General features: G+C 36.2%; 1 protein-coding gene across 1 annotated transcript in view; it reads left to right on the top strand.

The window, feature by feature from the left end:
• The first annotated feature begins 270 nt into the window (after nt 1-270).
• oca2 (oculocutaneous albinism II) overlaps nt 271-17430 on the top strand; it is a 128089-nt gene continuing 110929 nt past the window's right edge. Inside the window, exons 1-3 of the mRNA XM_051712745.1 lie at nt 271-467; nt 5631-5878; nt 11771-11866. Of these exons, the coding sequence (XP_051568705.1) occupies nt 5649-5878; nt 11771-11866 (326 nt within the window). The 5' untranslated portion in view covers nt 271-467; nt 5631-5648. The remainder of the gene's footprint in view (nt 468-5630; nt 5879-11770; nt 11867-17430) is intronic.

Consider the following 17430-nt stretch of genomic DNA (forward strand, 5'->3'; position numbering starts at 1 on the left):
GGAGTCTATGGTGTGTCCCAATATGTAGTGTGTGTGTCCAGTTTGAAAGTTGGAAGGGTCAGTGTTTGAAGGAAATCCGTGTACATTGTGTTTTGGGAGAAGGGTTAGTTGGGCAGGCCTACACCAGTGTTAATGAATGTCTACTTCCACAAGGTGTCTGAGGGTATCAGAGTGGAAAGAGGGAGGGCAGTTTATTCAGTTTCTCCTGTCTGTGTGCAGAGTTTGCTATGGGTCACTCCCTCCATTCCTAGGAGTCTGTGAGCAACACTTTTAAGTCCTCTTCTTCATGCTATTTCACACTGAGCATCTTCCTCCTCCTCCTCTTCCTCCTCCTGTCACGAGCCAGCTAGACCTTGTGTAAACTTCCTTTCAATTTTTTTTTTTTTTTCCAGTTTCATTGCTCCATCTCATCATCATCGTCTTTGGTGTCCTTCTCAAATCACCATCTTCATTGTCTGCATTGGCAGGTAAGGAGTTCAGTTAATAGAAGTTCAAACTTCTGTATTTAGGATAAAGAAATAATATTTCAAATAAAATTTAAAACTATTAACTAGAGTTTAAGCAGATAAGCCTAGTTGATGCTTATACATGCTAAATTACAATAGTGAAGTGTATTAAAGTAAAATTTGCAAACATGCTTTAATTTTTGGGATTTGGATGTCATTTCAACAGAAGATAATTTCAGAAGGCTACATGTCATTTAAAAGTAGCCTTTTAAATTTATATAACTGTGGATTGTTGCAATGTTTTGTATGTGTGTGTGTGTGTGTGTCTTTTTATTATTTTTATTATGTTGACAAAATTCAGCCTGCGTTTTAAATTGTATTTGAAAGGGTTTCATTTTCACATATTTTAACTGATTGCATTTTTCAATGGATTAATTTTTTCTTCCCACACTGGGAGAGGGAGGGGAGAGAGGAATGTACAGTAAGTCTAGAGAGTGTGTGAGTGCGAGTGTGTTAAGGTTCTTTAAGCATTACAGATTAATATTGGTCTGCTTCCGACCGCATCATAGCACAGAGATGGAGCTCATAAAGATCCTAAATGATATTCGGCTAAATACTGATTCAGGCAAAATATCAGTGCTGGTATTATTAGATCTTAGTGTTGCTTTTGACACTGTTGACCACAACATTCTCCTAGACAGATTGGAAAACTGGGTAGGGCTCTCTGGGACGGTCCTCAGCTGGTTCAGGTAATATCTAGAAGGTAGGGGTTACTATGTGAACATAGGCAACTATGAGTCTTAGTGAACATCCATGACGTGCGGAGTCCCACAAGGCTCAATACTTGCGCCGCTCCTGTTCAACCTGTAAACGCTCTCACTAGGCCAAATTATGAAAAAGAACCAAATTGCATACCATAGCTATGCAGATGATACCCAGATCTACTTTTTATTCTTTTTTATGTTCTAAATTGGTATTGTATCTTGTATTTTCTTTGAAATGTATATATAAAGCACTTTGAATTGCCATTGTGTATGAAATGTGCTATATAAATAAACTTGCCTTGCCTTGCTTCAGTGGAAAAGCCTAATGGATGTAAAAACTCTCTGCCTCAGCTCTCTATAATACAATAATACAAAATAATACAATATTTTTGCAAGCCTTGTAATATATATATATATATATATATATGTATTTTTAATACATAGTTTTCTTGATCTAAAAGTCTTATGCCTAAATGCTTAACATTAGATTTAAACTAAATAGTGCCTACACATGAATTTGTTTACAAAACTAATATAATTATAATTATCACACATTATACATTTGCACATATACAGTGAAATTCTTTTTTTCACATATCCCAGCTAAGCTGGGGTCAGAGTGCAGGGTCAGCCATGATATGGTGCCCCTGGAGCAGATAGGGTTAAGGGCCTTGCTCAAGGGCCCAACAGTGGCATCTTGGCAGTGCTGGGGCTTGAACCCCCAATCTTCTGATCAGTAACCCAGAGCCTTAACCGCTGAGCCACCACTGCCCCCTAAATTGAAGAATTCTTTTTTATTATTTTTTTTTTCTTTAACCATTTCTTTGTAGCTACAAAATGCCCATACTGCCATTTGTGTCATTTCATGGTTTTGATGACTTTAATAGTATTCTTAATTGTGGAAAATAGTAATAATAAAGAAAGAATACGTGTCCACAATTTTAACTGCTAGTGCATAACAAACAAGACCTCTCCCCCCTATGAAATCATCTTAACACAAAATTAATTTCCTGCTGACAAAGAACAAAATAATAGTTAAAGGGATAGGTCACTGAAAAGTCTCATCATTTACGCACCTTCATGCCATCCCAGATGTGTATGATTTTCTTTCTTCAGCAGACAACAAACAAAGATTTTTAGAAGAATATTTCAGCTGTGTAGGTCCTCACAATGCAAGTGAATGATGATCAGACTTTTGTAGCTCCAAAAATCACATAAAGGAAACCTAGAAGTAAGCCATACGACTCCAGTGGTTAAATCCAGAAGTGATATAATAAGAGTGGGTTAGAAACAGATCAAAATGTAAATCCTTTTTTACTCTAAATCTCCACTTTCACTTTTACATCCGAAAGTCACATGTGGTGCCTGTTTAGTTTCACTTTCACATCTGAAGTGGAGATTTAGAGTAAAAAAGGACTTAAATATTTTTCTGTTTTTCACCCACACCTATTATATTGCTTCTGAGGACATGGATTTAACCACTGGAGTCTTATGGCTTACATCTAGGTTTCCTTTATGTGATTTTGGAGCTACAAAAGTCTGATCACCATTCACTTGCATTGTGAGGACCTACACAGCTGAAATATTTCAGTTCCTTGATTACTTCTATGTTTCCTTTATGTGATTTTTAGAGCTACAAATGTCTGATCACCATTCACATTCTTCTAAAAATCTTTGTTTGTGTTCTGCTGAAGAAAGAAAGTCATACACATCTGGGATGGCATGAGGGTGAGTAAAGGATGAGAGAATTTGCATTTCTGGGTGAACTATCCCTTTAATTCATTCAAATGAAAATGAGAGCTTAATGGATGTTCTGTGCAAAATTAGTATTTAGCTGATCTGATAAAATATTTTACAATATAATAAAAGAATATAGGTAAGTAAATGAATTAATCAATTAGTTTAATAGATAGATAAAAACAAAATGAGGAAATAAATGAAATAAAGTAAAATAAAATAAGTTAACGTAATTAAATTCAGAACCACTGGCTTGACGTGATAAAGTTTGACAAGGAAAAGTTCATATTAAGATAGCATGACAAACACAGCATTTTTATTTTTTATTATGGGAGTCTGAACTAGGTTGGTAAATAATTCAATAGAGGTTTGAATGTGTGTTTTTTCTCTCTCCCTCAAATATAGAGGTTTGCAAAATGCCTCACGCTATGCCATGTCAGCTGACTTTATTCAATGTCATCCACACCTAAGTTACCATCTGAATAAGAGGAGAAAGAGTAAACCCTTTCTATAACACTCAGTCTTGCTATAGCAGATTACACATCTCTGCAGGCAGGCTAAACACACTTACAGTGGACATCTTGTATTGACCACCCACACAATGGAGCTTGTTTGATTCAGCAACAGTGACAATTGGAAATCAAACAAGACCGGGTCACTAGTCCTTGGTAACAGGTCACTGTTAGTGTCCATTCAGGCAGTCCCTGAGCTTTCAACACACACTGAGCTTCCTCTATTACTGCACTCTAACGCACGGGCCACCTCCAGTCCTAATCCAATTACCTTGGAATCTGTAGCGAGGCTTCTTATTATTCCCTAAACATTATTGTTTTGGGTTTCTATTGATTAGTTAAGCCACAAAACGACAACCATGTCTGGGTTTTCTTACTTTTTTTCATACACTAATTACCTGTGGTTGATGAAAGAGTTTACTATGGTACAGACACTAGGTGGTTGTCTCAAGAACACAATGGCTCTTTCCTGTGCAAACAAATCAAAAGGATTGGTCATAGGCAGATATAGCCTTAAGGGAACGTGTGTGAATTGATTTCACACTCTGTTTCTGTATTGTGGTCTTGCTTTGTTGAAAATGAACATTCAATAAGCTCAATCAGCTGCTCTGGAGAATTCTTCCAGGAGGCAGCCTGCTAGCAAAAGGGGGGATTGAGTGGCTATTTTAATGCCCTGCTTTGTCTCAGAATTCCATTAGGGGGTGCTATTTAAGTCAACCTCAGGCAAACCTGAGGCACCACTATTACTTCTGCTCAGGGTTAGGTAAACCCTAACGGTGTATAACTCATTCTGCATTGTGATATGGCATGAATGATACCTCAAAACATGTTAAGGAGAGGTGTGCAATTACTCTTTGAACTTTTTATATTGGCAGACAAGAAAACAGGCAAAATAAATAAATTCATGTAGGCATACAGTACACCCAAATCAAGAGATTCTGTAACTCTTTAAGAGCCACTCTGTAAAAAATTCAACCCAGTAAAATTGAAAACTGAAGTTTATTGCTGCCTTAAATTGTTAAAGGAATATTCTGGGTTTAATACAAGTTAAACTCAATCAACAGCACTTGATTACCATGAAAATTAATTTAGACTTATTTTCTTTAAAAATAATAATAAAAATAAGAGCAAAAATCTGGGTTACAGTGAGGTACTTACAATGGAAATAAATGGGGCTAATCCATAAACGTTAAAATACTCACCCTTTCAAAAGAATATAGTCAAAAGACATAAACAAAAGTCTGTGTGTTAACATGATTTTAGTGTGATAATTGCTTACTAACCTTTTATTTATAAAGTTATATACAATGTTGTTGCCATGACGTCATAAGGTTGTAAACCCTAAAATTATGATTTAAACAACTTTACAGTTTCAATAATACAAGTTTTACAGAAGAATTAATGAAAGTGCTTTTATAAAATTATAACCTTCACATTTCTGCCTTTAATTAGAGGCATTAACTTAAATTAAAGAAAAGGAGGGACTAGTTGAAATAATTTTTTTATGATAAATGCTGTCGAATGAGCTTAACTCATATCGAACCCAGGATATTCCTTTAAGTAGAATCAAAGTGGTGCCAAAGTTACACTTTTTTAAACTTTTTGAATTTAAGTATTGATAAACATAATGCAACAAGTTCAACTCTGAAAATGCATAAAATGAGTAGAAATGACAAAAAAAGATTGTAACAAGTAAAGCGGATGAAAATTAAATTGTATTTATATAATAACAATGACAAAAATTTTACAGTTTAGAGACTCAGATATTTGATATTGCACAGGGACTGTGGGGCTACGAAAATTAGACCATGCACTTTAAAGTGTTTAATGGGTATTGTGTATATAACATTTGTCCTGTGAATTCATACATATTATTCCATATTTCTAAGTTGTCTTGGTCAATCCCAACGAGTCATTTATGTGATTTAATTTGCTATATGCACATGAAGCACTAGAGGGGGCAGCTGCATATGAATGGAATAAAATTATATTCAGTGCAGCCCTTTATCTCCATTAATTTCTTTCTATACTTCATTACTGTATGAGGCTATTAGAAGTGTCTAATACGTCTCAAAAGACCTGTCTTAACTCATGTGATGCTTGTCAATATGAAATATGATGTGGTGCACTAGTATGATCATTTAATGTCAGTGTTCCTATTCTGTCCCCAGCTTTTGTTCTGAGTGAAGATGTACCTGGAGAATAAAAGTAATATAGAGGTGGAGATGTCTCAAACTGGAGGCCAGGGTCACCCCAGCAGGGCAGGCCGCAGAAAGTCGGAGTTTGTGGATGGCAACTTTGACGAACTTCGTCTGCTGGAGGGCTTCACTGGGAAAAGAGAGACACAGAAATTGCTGCAGGCTGCAGCCATGCCACCAGGACATTGTATAATCTACACTGACACCAGTCAAGAAGATAGGTAGGACAGCGATTCTTGGTTTTTTGATTATCAGATGTTAAAAGTGCACTCAGTAAATCTTTCCCCATTAAAAAAGTTTTACTCCTAAAGAAATGAATTGTAATTTTGAAACATATGTATGAAATCATGAACACACATGAGATGAGGACTCTATTCATATCAATAACTTAATAAAAGCTGTTTTATTCTACATGGGGGAGGGGCGCCCTCATGGGGACTGCCATTTTAGAATCACATGACTAGCTGAATGCTACTCGCTTAATCTCAGTAACCATCTTGTTATTGGACACATTCACTCTTGGATTAGATTAATCATGGCTGATTGTGAAAATTGAATTTCTACAATGGCATCTGTAACTGAAAACTATTGATTTTAAATGATGCTGCATCCACACCACTAGGTGTCACTGTAAATCCAAGATGACACAAACGAAACGTTTCTGGCTGCACCTTTAATTAAGAGGGATTCGATTGCATAAATTTAAGGGTCAAAACTTTTGACTTTCCATTGTTTAAAAGTGATGGGTTAAAATACTTTATCCTATCCCACCTAAATATGCAGAGACAACTAAGTAAATAATTAGTTGGTTGATTCCCCTAAAATTGTAAACATTGTGGCTCTGTGGCGCTTTCAAAACATTTCAACAATATAATAACAATTGTCTCAACCAATGGTGTGGGATTTGGAGGTTGCATTTTCCCTCTAACTTTATCTTTTTCTCTACTAACATTTAGGTTTAGGGTTGGGGTTTGGGTGAGGGCATATGGTTTAAAAAATATGCATTTACAATTGACTGTATTACATCATTTACAACTGAACTCACATTTGGTGCCACTCTGTGGTGGCCATATCACCCGGAAACTGGAGCTCACGTGCCCATGTGTTCAACAACACATCCAGCTTTGGCCACTGGGGGCAGTGGTTCACTTTGGTAATCACAGACTGATTTCAGATGGAAAATGTTGTTACTTTTGTAACCCCATTTCACTGATAGCTGAACAAATGTTGAAAGAGAACTCAACCTACTGTCGCCAAAACCACAGTAAGATCAGTCTGGATTCTAGTGGTGCAGAAATGACACACTTCAATTTTAAAGCTAAATTTAAGTATTTTAACATCGACAGGGTTACACACTTTAATATCTGTTTCTTATAAAACTCATGCTGAGGTAATGAGTAATTTAGGGGAAAGGAATCTCAATGCAAAAAGTGCTCTTAAATTTCACTTTAACAGTGCACTTTCACGGTTAAGGCTGACACTTGACTGAACGCATTTGGCATTTAAGGTCTACAGAACCCTTAGTGAGAGCTTTTCCGTGTGAAACAGCTGCTAATCGACTCCAAAGAGGATTGGTGCTCACATGTGGAGTCACATTACTGTAGTAACGTAATTGCAAATGTGTGTCTATGTGGGGAAATAATTGTGTGTGTGTGAAAGAGAAGAATATGAGGATGGGGGTCTTAATCTCAAACTTGTGGTTGTGACACTTTTAGGATTAGACAATAAAGTTTTAGATCATCCAGCACGTGATTAATTGTTAGTCACGCTTGAGATGAGATCTGCTTCCACTCTCATGACTGCTTTCTCCAAGAATCCTTTAATGATCACTGCTGCGCTCAAAGAAATCAGCTGATCACATCACATGGATTAGTTTACTAACTTTTCTCTCTTTATTACCTCTGGGAATATATTCAAACTCAACTTTTATGTTACAAACATTCAAATAGATTGTGCTGGATTGAAAATACCTTTAAAATTTCAAATCAATTCCTGAATTTAAATTGAGGTAGTTAATAGAATGCAACTGTAATTCAATTTTTAATTCAAGGAATTAGCCTAAAATTGATTGAAATTCAAAGAAATTCCTATAACTGATATAAGTGTAGTTTTAACCAATATGCCTATTTTATTTTTCGGTATTAATTAAACTATAAAATGTCATAAATTGTTATCATATACAAAAGATATGGGGGTTTTCCAGAAACTTTTGATGGTGTTAATAATGAATGTCTGAAATGACACCTATAGAAGTTAATATTTAATCAAATATAAAAATGCTCTACTCTAATTTAATCTAATTGCTCAGAATGCTCTAATTGAACCCAAATTAGCATTAACATGTAACGGTGTTGTATTTCTGTGTTTTAAATTCCTCTTCTTGTCATTGCAATTCAAATTCGAATTCCATGTGGCACACATACTGTCCTGAAACTCTGAGAAAGAGGCAGAGAAACAGTATGCATTGAGATAAATGCCATACTGTACAAAAACATAGATACACAAACATTAGTCATATTTTACTTTTCATTTAAAAAGAGTTAACCAATAAATTGAAATTGTTATCATTTTCTCACTCTCATGTTATTCTGCATCCGTATTACTTTCTTTATTCCATGGAAGACAAGGTAATGTCTGGCAGAATCTTAGGGATAGACCAACCCAGTCACCATTAACTTTGATTGCATGCTTTTTTTATACAGTGAAAGTGAATAGTGACTGAGGAGGCTGTCAGTCCCTGACATTCTGCCTAACAGTTCTTTTGAAAGAAAATCATGTGTGTTTGAAACAGCTTAAAGATAAATGATGACAGAATGTTCATTAACCCTTTTAGTAACAAATGAACATACTCTCATGAAAGAAATTACAAATATGAATTTACTGTGGTGGCCCCAAGAGATCAGGGAGATGGTAAGAGAAAATAACACTCTGTTCCCATCCTGTGGGATGAGGATAATTCAATTTACCTTCCAATAAATCAAATGAAAAGGAGCTAATTTTTCAATGCAGAATTTTGCCCAACCCAGGCTGTGATGTTACCAAGTTGTACAGTTTGGTATTTGACATTTTATTCTGGTTCTGAAGTGCCCATTTTGCAAACAATTCTCAAACAATTGTTAGTGCAATGGCATTGAGTGGCACAGTTAGTATTAAATTGGACTTCTAGGCTAGATCTAAGAGGATGCTAGGTGTCCCGCAGGGCTCTGTATTACACCATCTCTTGTTTCACTCTGGACCTCACACACCAGCACAATAAAAGGATGCTTTGCCTCATTTATAAATCCAGTTTTCAGTGAGCTAACATTTCATATCACCTCTTCGTAGTGTAACTGCAGAGAGAGGGATTAAAGACCTTGAAATATCCTGTCTAATCTACTATTGCCCAAACCCAATGGCTGGATATTTCTCGCTCTCTCTCTCTCTCTCTCTCTCACACACACACACACACACACACACACACACACACACACACATGTTGGTGCAGCTATCATTATGAGGACTCTCCATAGACTTGGAGAAAATCCATAGATTTTTATACTGTACAAACTATAGATTCTATCCCCTAACCCTACCCCTAAACCTAACCCTCACACAAAAAACTTTCTGCATTTTTACATTTTCAATAAAACATCGTTTAGTATGTTTTTTTTTAAGCGATTTAAATAATCGGGACACTAGAAATGTCCTCATAAACCACATTTATAGCATAATACCCTTGTAATTACCAGTTTGTAACCTAAAAAAGTCCTCGTAAACCACTTAAACCTGCCCACACACACACACTCACTCACTCACTCACTCACACTCAGTCCCTCCCTGCCAGGTGTTTTCACTATTTACAGCCATTGGTGGGGTGGATGAGTTGTTTTGAGTCCTCTATAATGTAAGGCAGCTGAGGTTTAGGATTTGCCCAATGATGTGTTAGAATTGGACTAGGTTTGACTTTACAGTCTGGCCTGAGCTAAGCAACATTGATTTATTCAGGCATTCTATAAGGTCTGTAAGGGGCTCGCCATAACTCACTCACCCACAAACTTACAAACCCAGAGCCAGTTGAAGAGATAAGGGGGGCTTTGCCAGTTTAATAGTACAAACTGACATTAATTATGACAGACAGATATATATTTTAAATTAAGGTACTGCTCAAGAGGCTCAGATTATTAGCTTGCAGGGTTCTCAGGATTTCAGTGTGTAGTATTCACTGAATCTGGTGTCTTTGAGAAGTAACTCAAACCAATCCCTTCTTTTTTCCCCTCTATTGACTCTATTGAATTTGCAGTTGTTATTTCAGTAATAATGGCTTGTGAAATGTTTGCTTTATGACATTAGGTAAATAAAGCTGTGCTTTTCTGATGAGGTTGAGAAGATAAAGTACCAGAACTGTTGTATAATATTATTTATATGTGACATAATATCACTCAATGTCTTGGAGAAGTGCAACATAAAAATAAAAGATATTAGCAATACTAGCCAAAACTATTATTGTACAGTATCATGCCTGACTCTATGAACATACTGTATATATTGCATTGGAGACAGCATGAGATGTTTGAGAGGTATTTGGGTCAGGATAGCAGTTATTGGATGCATTATATAACATGGCATGTGACATATGTTAAATGATTAAATGTAGTGTAAACATGTTAAAACCATGAGAGAGATTCGAAGAGAAATATGCTTGTCTAGCAATGATAAGACCGTGCCGCTGTATTTTCATTACATGAGCAGTGTCACTGACACAAGATAAAGACATACAAACAAATTGTGTGATTTATTTTGTCCTGTCACTGTGTATTATTACATTTTTAAAACAAGGTCAGAAATTCTTTTAGTCTTCAAGGCTTGAGTAAGCAGTCTGCTTTTTTGTGCTATAGGCCTGTCATAGCCATATCACACTCTTGCCTGAGTTTGCCTCCGAGTCTGTGAAGCGGAAAACCACCTCGCACCCATCCACCCTGACGAGTTATGAGCTGTCAGTTAAATCATCAAGAAACCATCAAGTATGCCAACAGAGACAGCTGTAGAAAAGACACAACTAATCAGAAGGAAGAGAAAAGAGAGGCAGTATATGAATAAATTGTTGTCAGAGATCAGTCAAAGAAATGCTGTGTTAATCTTGCATTAATCTTTTTTGTAATGCTCAGCAGTACCTGTTTATATTTGCAAAATCTGATTTTTGCATTAAAGGAACAGTTCACATAAAAAAGAAAATTCTGTCATTCAAGTCTTTTGAAGTCACAAAATAGCTTTAAGTGAGAAACAAAGAAATGTAAGTTATTAAATTTAGGTATTCACTGATAATCTTGACATCTGCCACAGAGAAGTAGCGATTTCCAATTTGTGAAGGAATTGTTCATTTGAGTCAAATCTTTTCAGTGATTCGGTTGATCCAGTTCATAAAATTTGTTCATATGAATCGTTCATGAATCAGACTTGAATGGTTCGGTTCTCGAGTTCAACTCACTGGTTCAGTTATCCGGTTGCAGTGGTTGACAGCCCATTAGAGGGGAAGATTATCTGTGAATAACTACATAAATATCGGTCTGTTTCTCGCACAGAGCTATCATATGACTGGAAAAGACATGGAATATAGTGCATAATTCATTGGGACCACTTTTCAGACACTTTAATGGTGCATTTTATTTTTATTTTTTTCAATTTTGGAGCTTGATAGCCCTAGTCCTCAATCGGTTTCATTATATGGAAAAGAGTGTCCCAGGATGCCTTATGTGTTCTACGGAAAAAAGAAAGTCATACGAGTTTGGAAGGACATGAGGGTGAACAAATTAATTTTCAGTTTTTGGGTGAACCATTCTTTTAAGACACATTTATGTTACTGTCATGTAACAGACCTTGTTTGATACATTGAGCAAAGTGCAAGAGGTTTGATGGCGCTGTAAAGGTGTCTTAATAGACTAACAGACTCTGAGCTGACTGGAAGAATGACTTTCAGTTCTGCTCAAAGACTTTTAGTTCCATTTTATTTCAGCTGCCATGTTTTTATAGAGCAGCCATTAAAAATGGATGCCAAGAATTGATTTCTAAATGTGGCTGAGATGTTATTTATGACAGACATCATGCTTCTATTTAATAAGTCCTCTCGTTGTCCTCAGGCACAGCTTCAGCATGGTAAACCTCCTCAAAGGCAAATCCACTCAGGCCAACCACACGGAACGGTCACCCCTTCTCAAGTTTCCCCAGAATGACAGGTGAGCCTGTGTGTGTTTCCTCATTAGTTTCAATATTTCATTTTTATCATGCTTTTGTTCTTGTTTTTATTTGTTTTCAGCAGAATTTTTTTCTGGGTTTTTTACAGGTTTTTTTTTTTTTTTTTTGTCCCACCAAATAAAAACAGTAAATTTATGTATCAAGGTGTAAAAATATCAGGCATCTCATCAATACACCTCATTAATATTTATGATTTCAAACAAACTAATCACAACAGATCGTTCCGGTCCTCTAATCTGATTGGACAAGATTGTTGTTCCAAGAATGCAGATATTTCGTAAAACCACTCTAGGACAGCTCACTGTTTGTATCACGTTGCTTGTCTGTGTTGACGGCATTTCAGGCAGGCTGTCAGAATGACATGAATCATAACTGAATGGCATTACTAACTATTTTAATGCACATTAACCATCTGTTAAGCATTATTTAATGTTATGTTTCTGATGTTTCTATTGAAAGTCGTTAAAGTCGTTTAGATGATTAAGTCATATACAGTGTATGTCTTCCTATTTCTTCAGACTCCTGCAGAACAGCTGTATGAATATTGCCTGGGGTCTGTAATTACTGGCCTCATTCTCATTCAGTAATGAGAAAAGTTGGCTTTGTGACCTTCATTTCCAACAATTACTTTATATTTTACCTGGTTGAAGGCAAACAGTTCCACACATAATGTATGGCATTTTGATATCTTGAAGTAGTCCTGACCTCTGTGTACTTCTTAATTAGACCAAACATCGTCTGCAGTGAAGTCTCTACACTCTTATATCTGATTGATAATCAGGAATGATTCCCACACATATTCTGAATTTGATCTCAGACTGCAGAAGACTTTCAGTGGAGATTTTCTCAAATAGAATGTCTCTCAATTTGTATTAGTCAGAAATATTCAAGGAATAATAAACCATATCACATCCATAAATAAAAATCCCATTTTGAACACAAACCATTTTGTATTTTTGTTTTCATGTAACACTTAATGCACAGCAAAATCTTAAAGGAATATTCCAGGTTCAATACAAGTTAAGCTCAATCGAAGCATTTGTGGCATGATGTTGATTACCACAAAAATTAATTTAGACTTGCCCCTCGTTTTCTTTAAAAAAAAAAAAAAAAAGCAAAAATCTCGGTTCCAGTGAGGCACTTACAATGGAAGTGAATGGGGCCAATTTTTTAACATTAAAATACTTACTTCTTCAAAAGTATAGCCACAAGACATAAACAATATACGTGTAAACATGATTTAGTGAGTTAAAATCACTTGCTAACCTTTTCTGTGTAAAGTAATAGCCAAATTTACAACTTCGTTGCCATGACAATGTAATGTCAACAAACCCTAAAATGACTGTAAAAATTACAATTTAAACAACTTTACAGCTCAAATAATACATTAATTTTATCAGAGGAATTAATGTAAGTGCTTTTATAAAAATTATAAGCTTCACATTTCTGTCTTTAAACCCTTAAAAAACTGGCTACATTCACTTCCATTGTAAATGTCACACTGTAACCTTGATTTTTACTTTTTTTTTAAAGACGAAATTAAGGGACGAGTCGAAATTAATTTTTGTGGTAATCAACTTTATGCCACAAATGCTGTCGATTGGGCTTAACTTGTATTGAACCCAGAATATTCCTTTAAAGTAGGCAGTTCATAGATTGACTTCCTGAAGAGTGTAAACACTGTGACATCGTCCGCATCCGAAACCAGGAAAATGCTGCCTGCGGAGGCTGAATACGGAGGTAGGAAAGGATCAAGGCACATCCGAATCCAATGTTCATGTCACATCCATTCTAATGAGATACCTTAATCTGATCGATTTTTGAAGGCAGCATAGATGTATCCTTCGCTGCCTATGAAATCCCACAATCCTGTGCTCACGGATCCACAACAGTTGAGCTGAAGAAAAAAAAATGGCGGCCGAAGAGACACTTGATAGCCAATTTGTATATAATGTACTTTTTTCCAACTTTTGATTTCATTTCTAGCGAGAAATTAGTATTGTAGTTATGAAATATACACTTGGTTATCGCCAAAGCTCTCTTGATTTTGTTCTAGATTATTAGACCATTTTGGATCGGTTGGATGAATGAAGCAGACACGTTACATTTAGTGGGCAGCAGATGGCGTTAATCAGTTCCTGGTATCCTAGCAATGAGGTGACATTACACTGCCTCAGTAGCCTGTCCAAAACCAGTTTCTGGAGGTGCCTTCCTAAGCAAACGCTGTCTGTTGAGTCATTGACTGATAGGGCAGCGAGGCAACAAGACAGCTACTTTTGGTTTCGGACGCAGCCATCTTCTGGCTCAACCAGTGGTTTGGGACGGGACTATCTGTTTAGTGGTAAAATTGACTAGTTTGTGTGAACAATGGCAGGTAGGGGGCGGTATGATTATTAGGAAAACCTGTTTGGCCTCAACATTAACAAGCAGCATTATTTTGGCAGTTCTGTTTAGTGCTGACAGAGGCGCAGAAATTAAAAACTTCACATTTAAATCTAGCTGTAAACAGCCATTCCCTCTACTGCGGTAAAGTTAGTTTTACGTTTGACATTCACTGGACATTCGGTTTCATAACCATTAAACCTCTGCGCATTTTATGTTTTGAGCCCAAACCAATTTAGATCTACATAAACAACAGTCCTTTGCATAACACAAGGCTTAAATAAATAATAATAATAAAAAAATTATAATAATTAGCCTTATAAATCAATTAAACAATGTAATCATTTGACGTTATAACATCAGGCTAATAGTGAAATGCTTAGAAAAATATCCCATTCATAGCACAAGACTCCGTTTGGGGAATATACGTTTGATAAGTTTTATAATAATTTTAGAACTTTAAATGTATGTAATACTCTAAATCAATAAAACTCAGGGACCATTTGAGCTAAAGATGTCAAACCAACCAAGTAAACTCAGAATATTATTCCCTACATAGCACATAGATTATTTTTGAGAGTTTTTAATTTTAAAGAGGTTTAAATTTAATTTTGAATCCATATAAATCAATTAAACTCCATATCATTTGATCTAAAGATGTCAAACCAATGGCAAATTACTCAGAATATTATTCTTTATATAGCACAAGGCTTATTTTTGAGAGTTGTTAATTGGGATTTTTTATATATAATTTTTAATCCATATAAATCAATTAAACTCAGGGACCATTTGACATAAAGATGTTAAACCAACTGCAAATTACTCAGAATATTATTCTTTATATAGCACAAGGCTTAATTATGGGAATATTCTTTGGTACTTTAATATAGAATATTTATATTTATATAATAAAATATAAATCCATTTACCTTTAAGACCGTTTAACCTAAAGTTGTCAGACTTTTTACTGATTTGCAGAAGGTATCAGAGAATGGTGTAGTGTTAACATCCATGTTTAATTGATTTATTTGGATTAAAAATTCTATATAAAAAATACCAAATAAGCACTCTCAAAAATAAGCCTGGTGCTACACTATATTGCCAAAAGTATTCGCTCATCTGCCTTTAGATGCATATGAACTTAAATGACATCCCATTCTTAATCCATAGGGTTTAATATGACGTCGGCCCACCCTTTGCAGCTATAACAGCTTCAACTCTTCTGGGAAGGCTTTCCACAAGGTTTAGGAGTGTGTTTATGGGAATATTTGACCATTCTTCCAGAAGCGCATTTGTGAGGTCAGACACTGATGTTGGACGAGAAGGCCTGGCTCGCAGTCTTCGCTCTAATTCATCCCAAAGGTGCTCTATCGGGTTGAGGTCAGGAATCTGTGCAGGCCAGTCAAGTTCTTCCACACCAAACTCGCTCATTCATGTCTTTATGGACCTTGCTTTGTGCACTGGTGCGCAGTCATGTTGGAACAGGAATGGACCATCCCCAAACTGTTCCCACAAAGTTGGGAGCATGGAATTGTCCAAAATCTCTTGGTATGCTGAAGCATTCAGAGTTCCTTTCACTGGAACTAAGGGGCCAAGCCCAGCTCCTGAAAAACAACCCCACGCCATAATCCCCCCTCCACCAAACTTCACAGTTGGCACAATGCAGTCAGACAAGTACCGTTCTCCTGGCAACCGCCAAACCCAGACTCGTCCATCAGATTGCCAGATGGAGAAGCGTGATTCGTCACTCCAGAGAACGCGTCTCCACTGCTCTAGAGTCCAGTGGCGGCGTGCTTTACACCACTGCATCCGACGCTTTGCATTGCACTTGGTGATGTATGGCTTGGATGCAGCTGCTCGGCCATGGAAACCCATTCCATGAAGCTCTCTACGCACTGTTCTTGAGCTAATCTGAAGGCCACATGAACTTTGGAGGTCTGTAGCGATTGACTCTGCAGAAAGTTGGCGACCTCTGTGCACTATGCGCCTCAGCATCCGCTGACCCCGCTCTGTCATTTTACGTGGCCTACCACTTCGTGGCTGAGTTGCTGTCATTCCCAATCGCTTCCACTTTGTTATAATACCACTGACAGTTGACTGTGGAATATCACATATAATATGGAATATTAGTAGTGAGGAAATTTCACGACTGGACTTGTTGCACAGGTGGCATCCTATCACAGTACCACGCTGGAATTCACTGAGCTCCTGAGAGCGGCCCATTCTTTCACAAATGTTTGTAGAAGCAGTCTGCATGCCTAGGTGCTTCATTTTATACACCTGTGGCCATGGAAGTGATTGGAACACCTGAATTAAATTATTTGGATGGGTGAGCGAATACTTATGGCAATATAGTGTATATAAAGAATAATATTCTGAGTTCACTGAAGTTGGTTTTACATCTTTGGGTCAAACGGTCTTGGAGTTTAATTGATTTATATTGATTCAATATTCTGTATAAAAGCTACTAATTAAAAGCTTAAAAATAAGCCTTGTGCTATATAAAGAATACTATTCTGAGTAATTTGCAGTTGGTCTGACATATTTAGCTCAAACGGTCCCTAAGTTTATAAGATTTATATGGCTTAAAAATTCTATATAAAAAACACCAAATAAAAACTCTAAAAAATAATCCGTGTGCTATCTAGGGAATAATATTCTGAGTTTACTGAAGTTGGTTTGACATCTTTAGCCCAAACTGTCCCTGAGTTTAATTGATTTTTGAGTATTACATACATTTAAATTCTAAACTTATTATAAAACTTATCAAACGTATATTCCCCAAACGGAGTCTTGTGCTATGAATGGGATATTTTTCTAAGCATTTCACTATTAGCTTGATGTTATAACGTCATATGTTTACATTGTTTAATTGATTTATAAGGCTAATTATTATAATTTTTATTATTTTTATTTAAGCCTTGTGCCATGCAAATTACAGTTGTTTATGTAGATCTAAGTTGGTTTGGGCTCAAAACATGAAATGCGCAGAGTTTAATGGTCATGAAACCGAATGTCCAACGAATGTCAAACGTAAAACTAACTTTACCGCAGTATTCCCACTTGGCTAACCTTTACTATCATCTGACGAAGTAAAACATCATAACAGATTCACTTCTGCAGCTTTAACACTAGAAAGCAGTAAGTCATCTAAATGCTAATA

Source organism: Myxocyprinus asiaticus, chromosome 12, assembly GCF_019703515.2.
Source record: "Myxocyprinus asiaticus isolate MX2 ecotype Aquarium Trade chromosome 12, UBuf_Myxa_2, whole genome shotgun sequence".
NCBI classification, from domain to species: Eukaryota; Metazoa; Chordata; class Actinopteri; order Cypriniformes; family Catostomidae; genus Myxocyprinus; species Myxocyprinus asiaticus.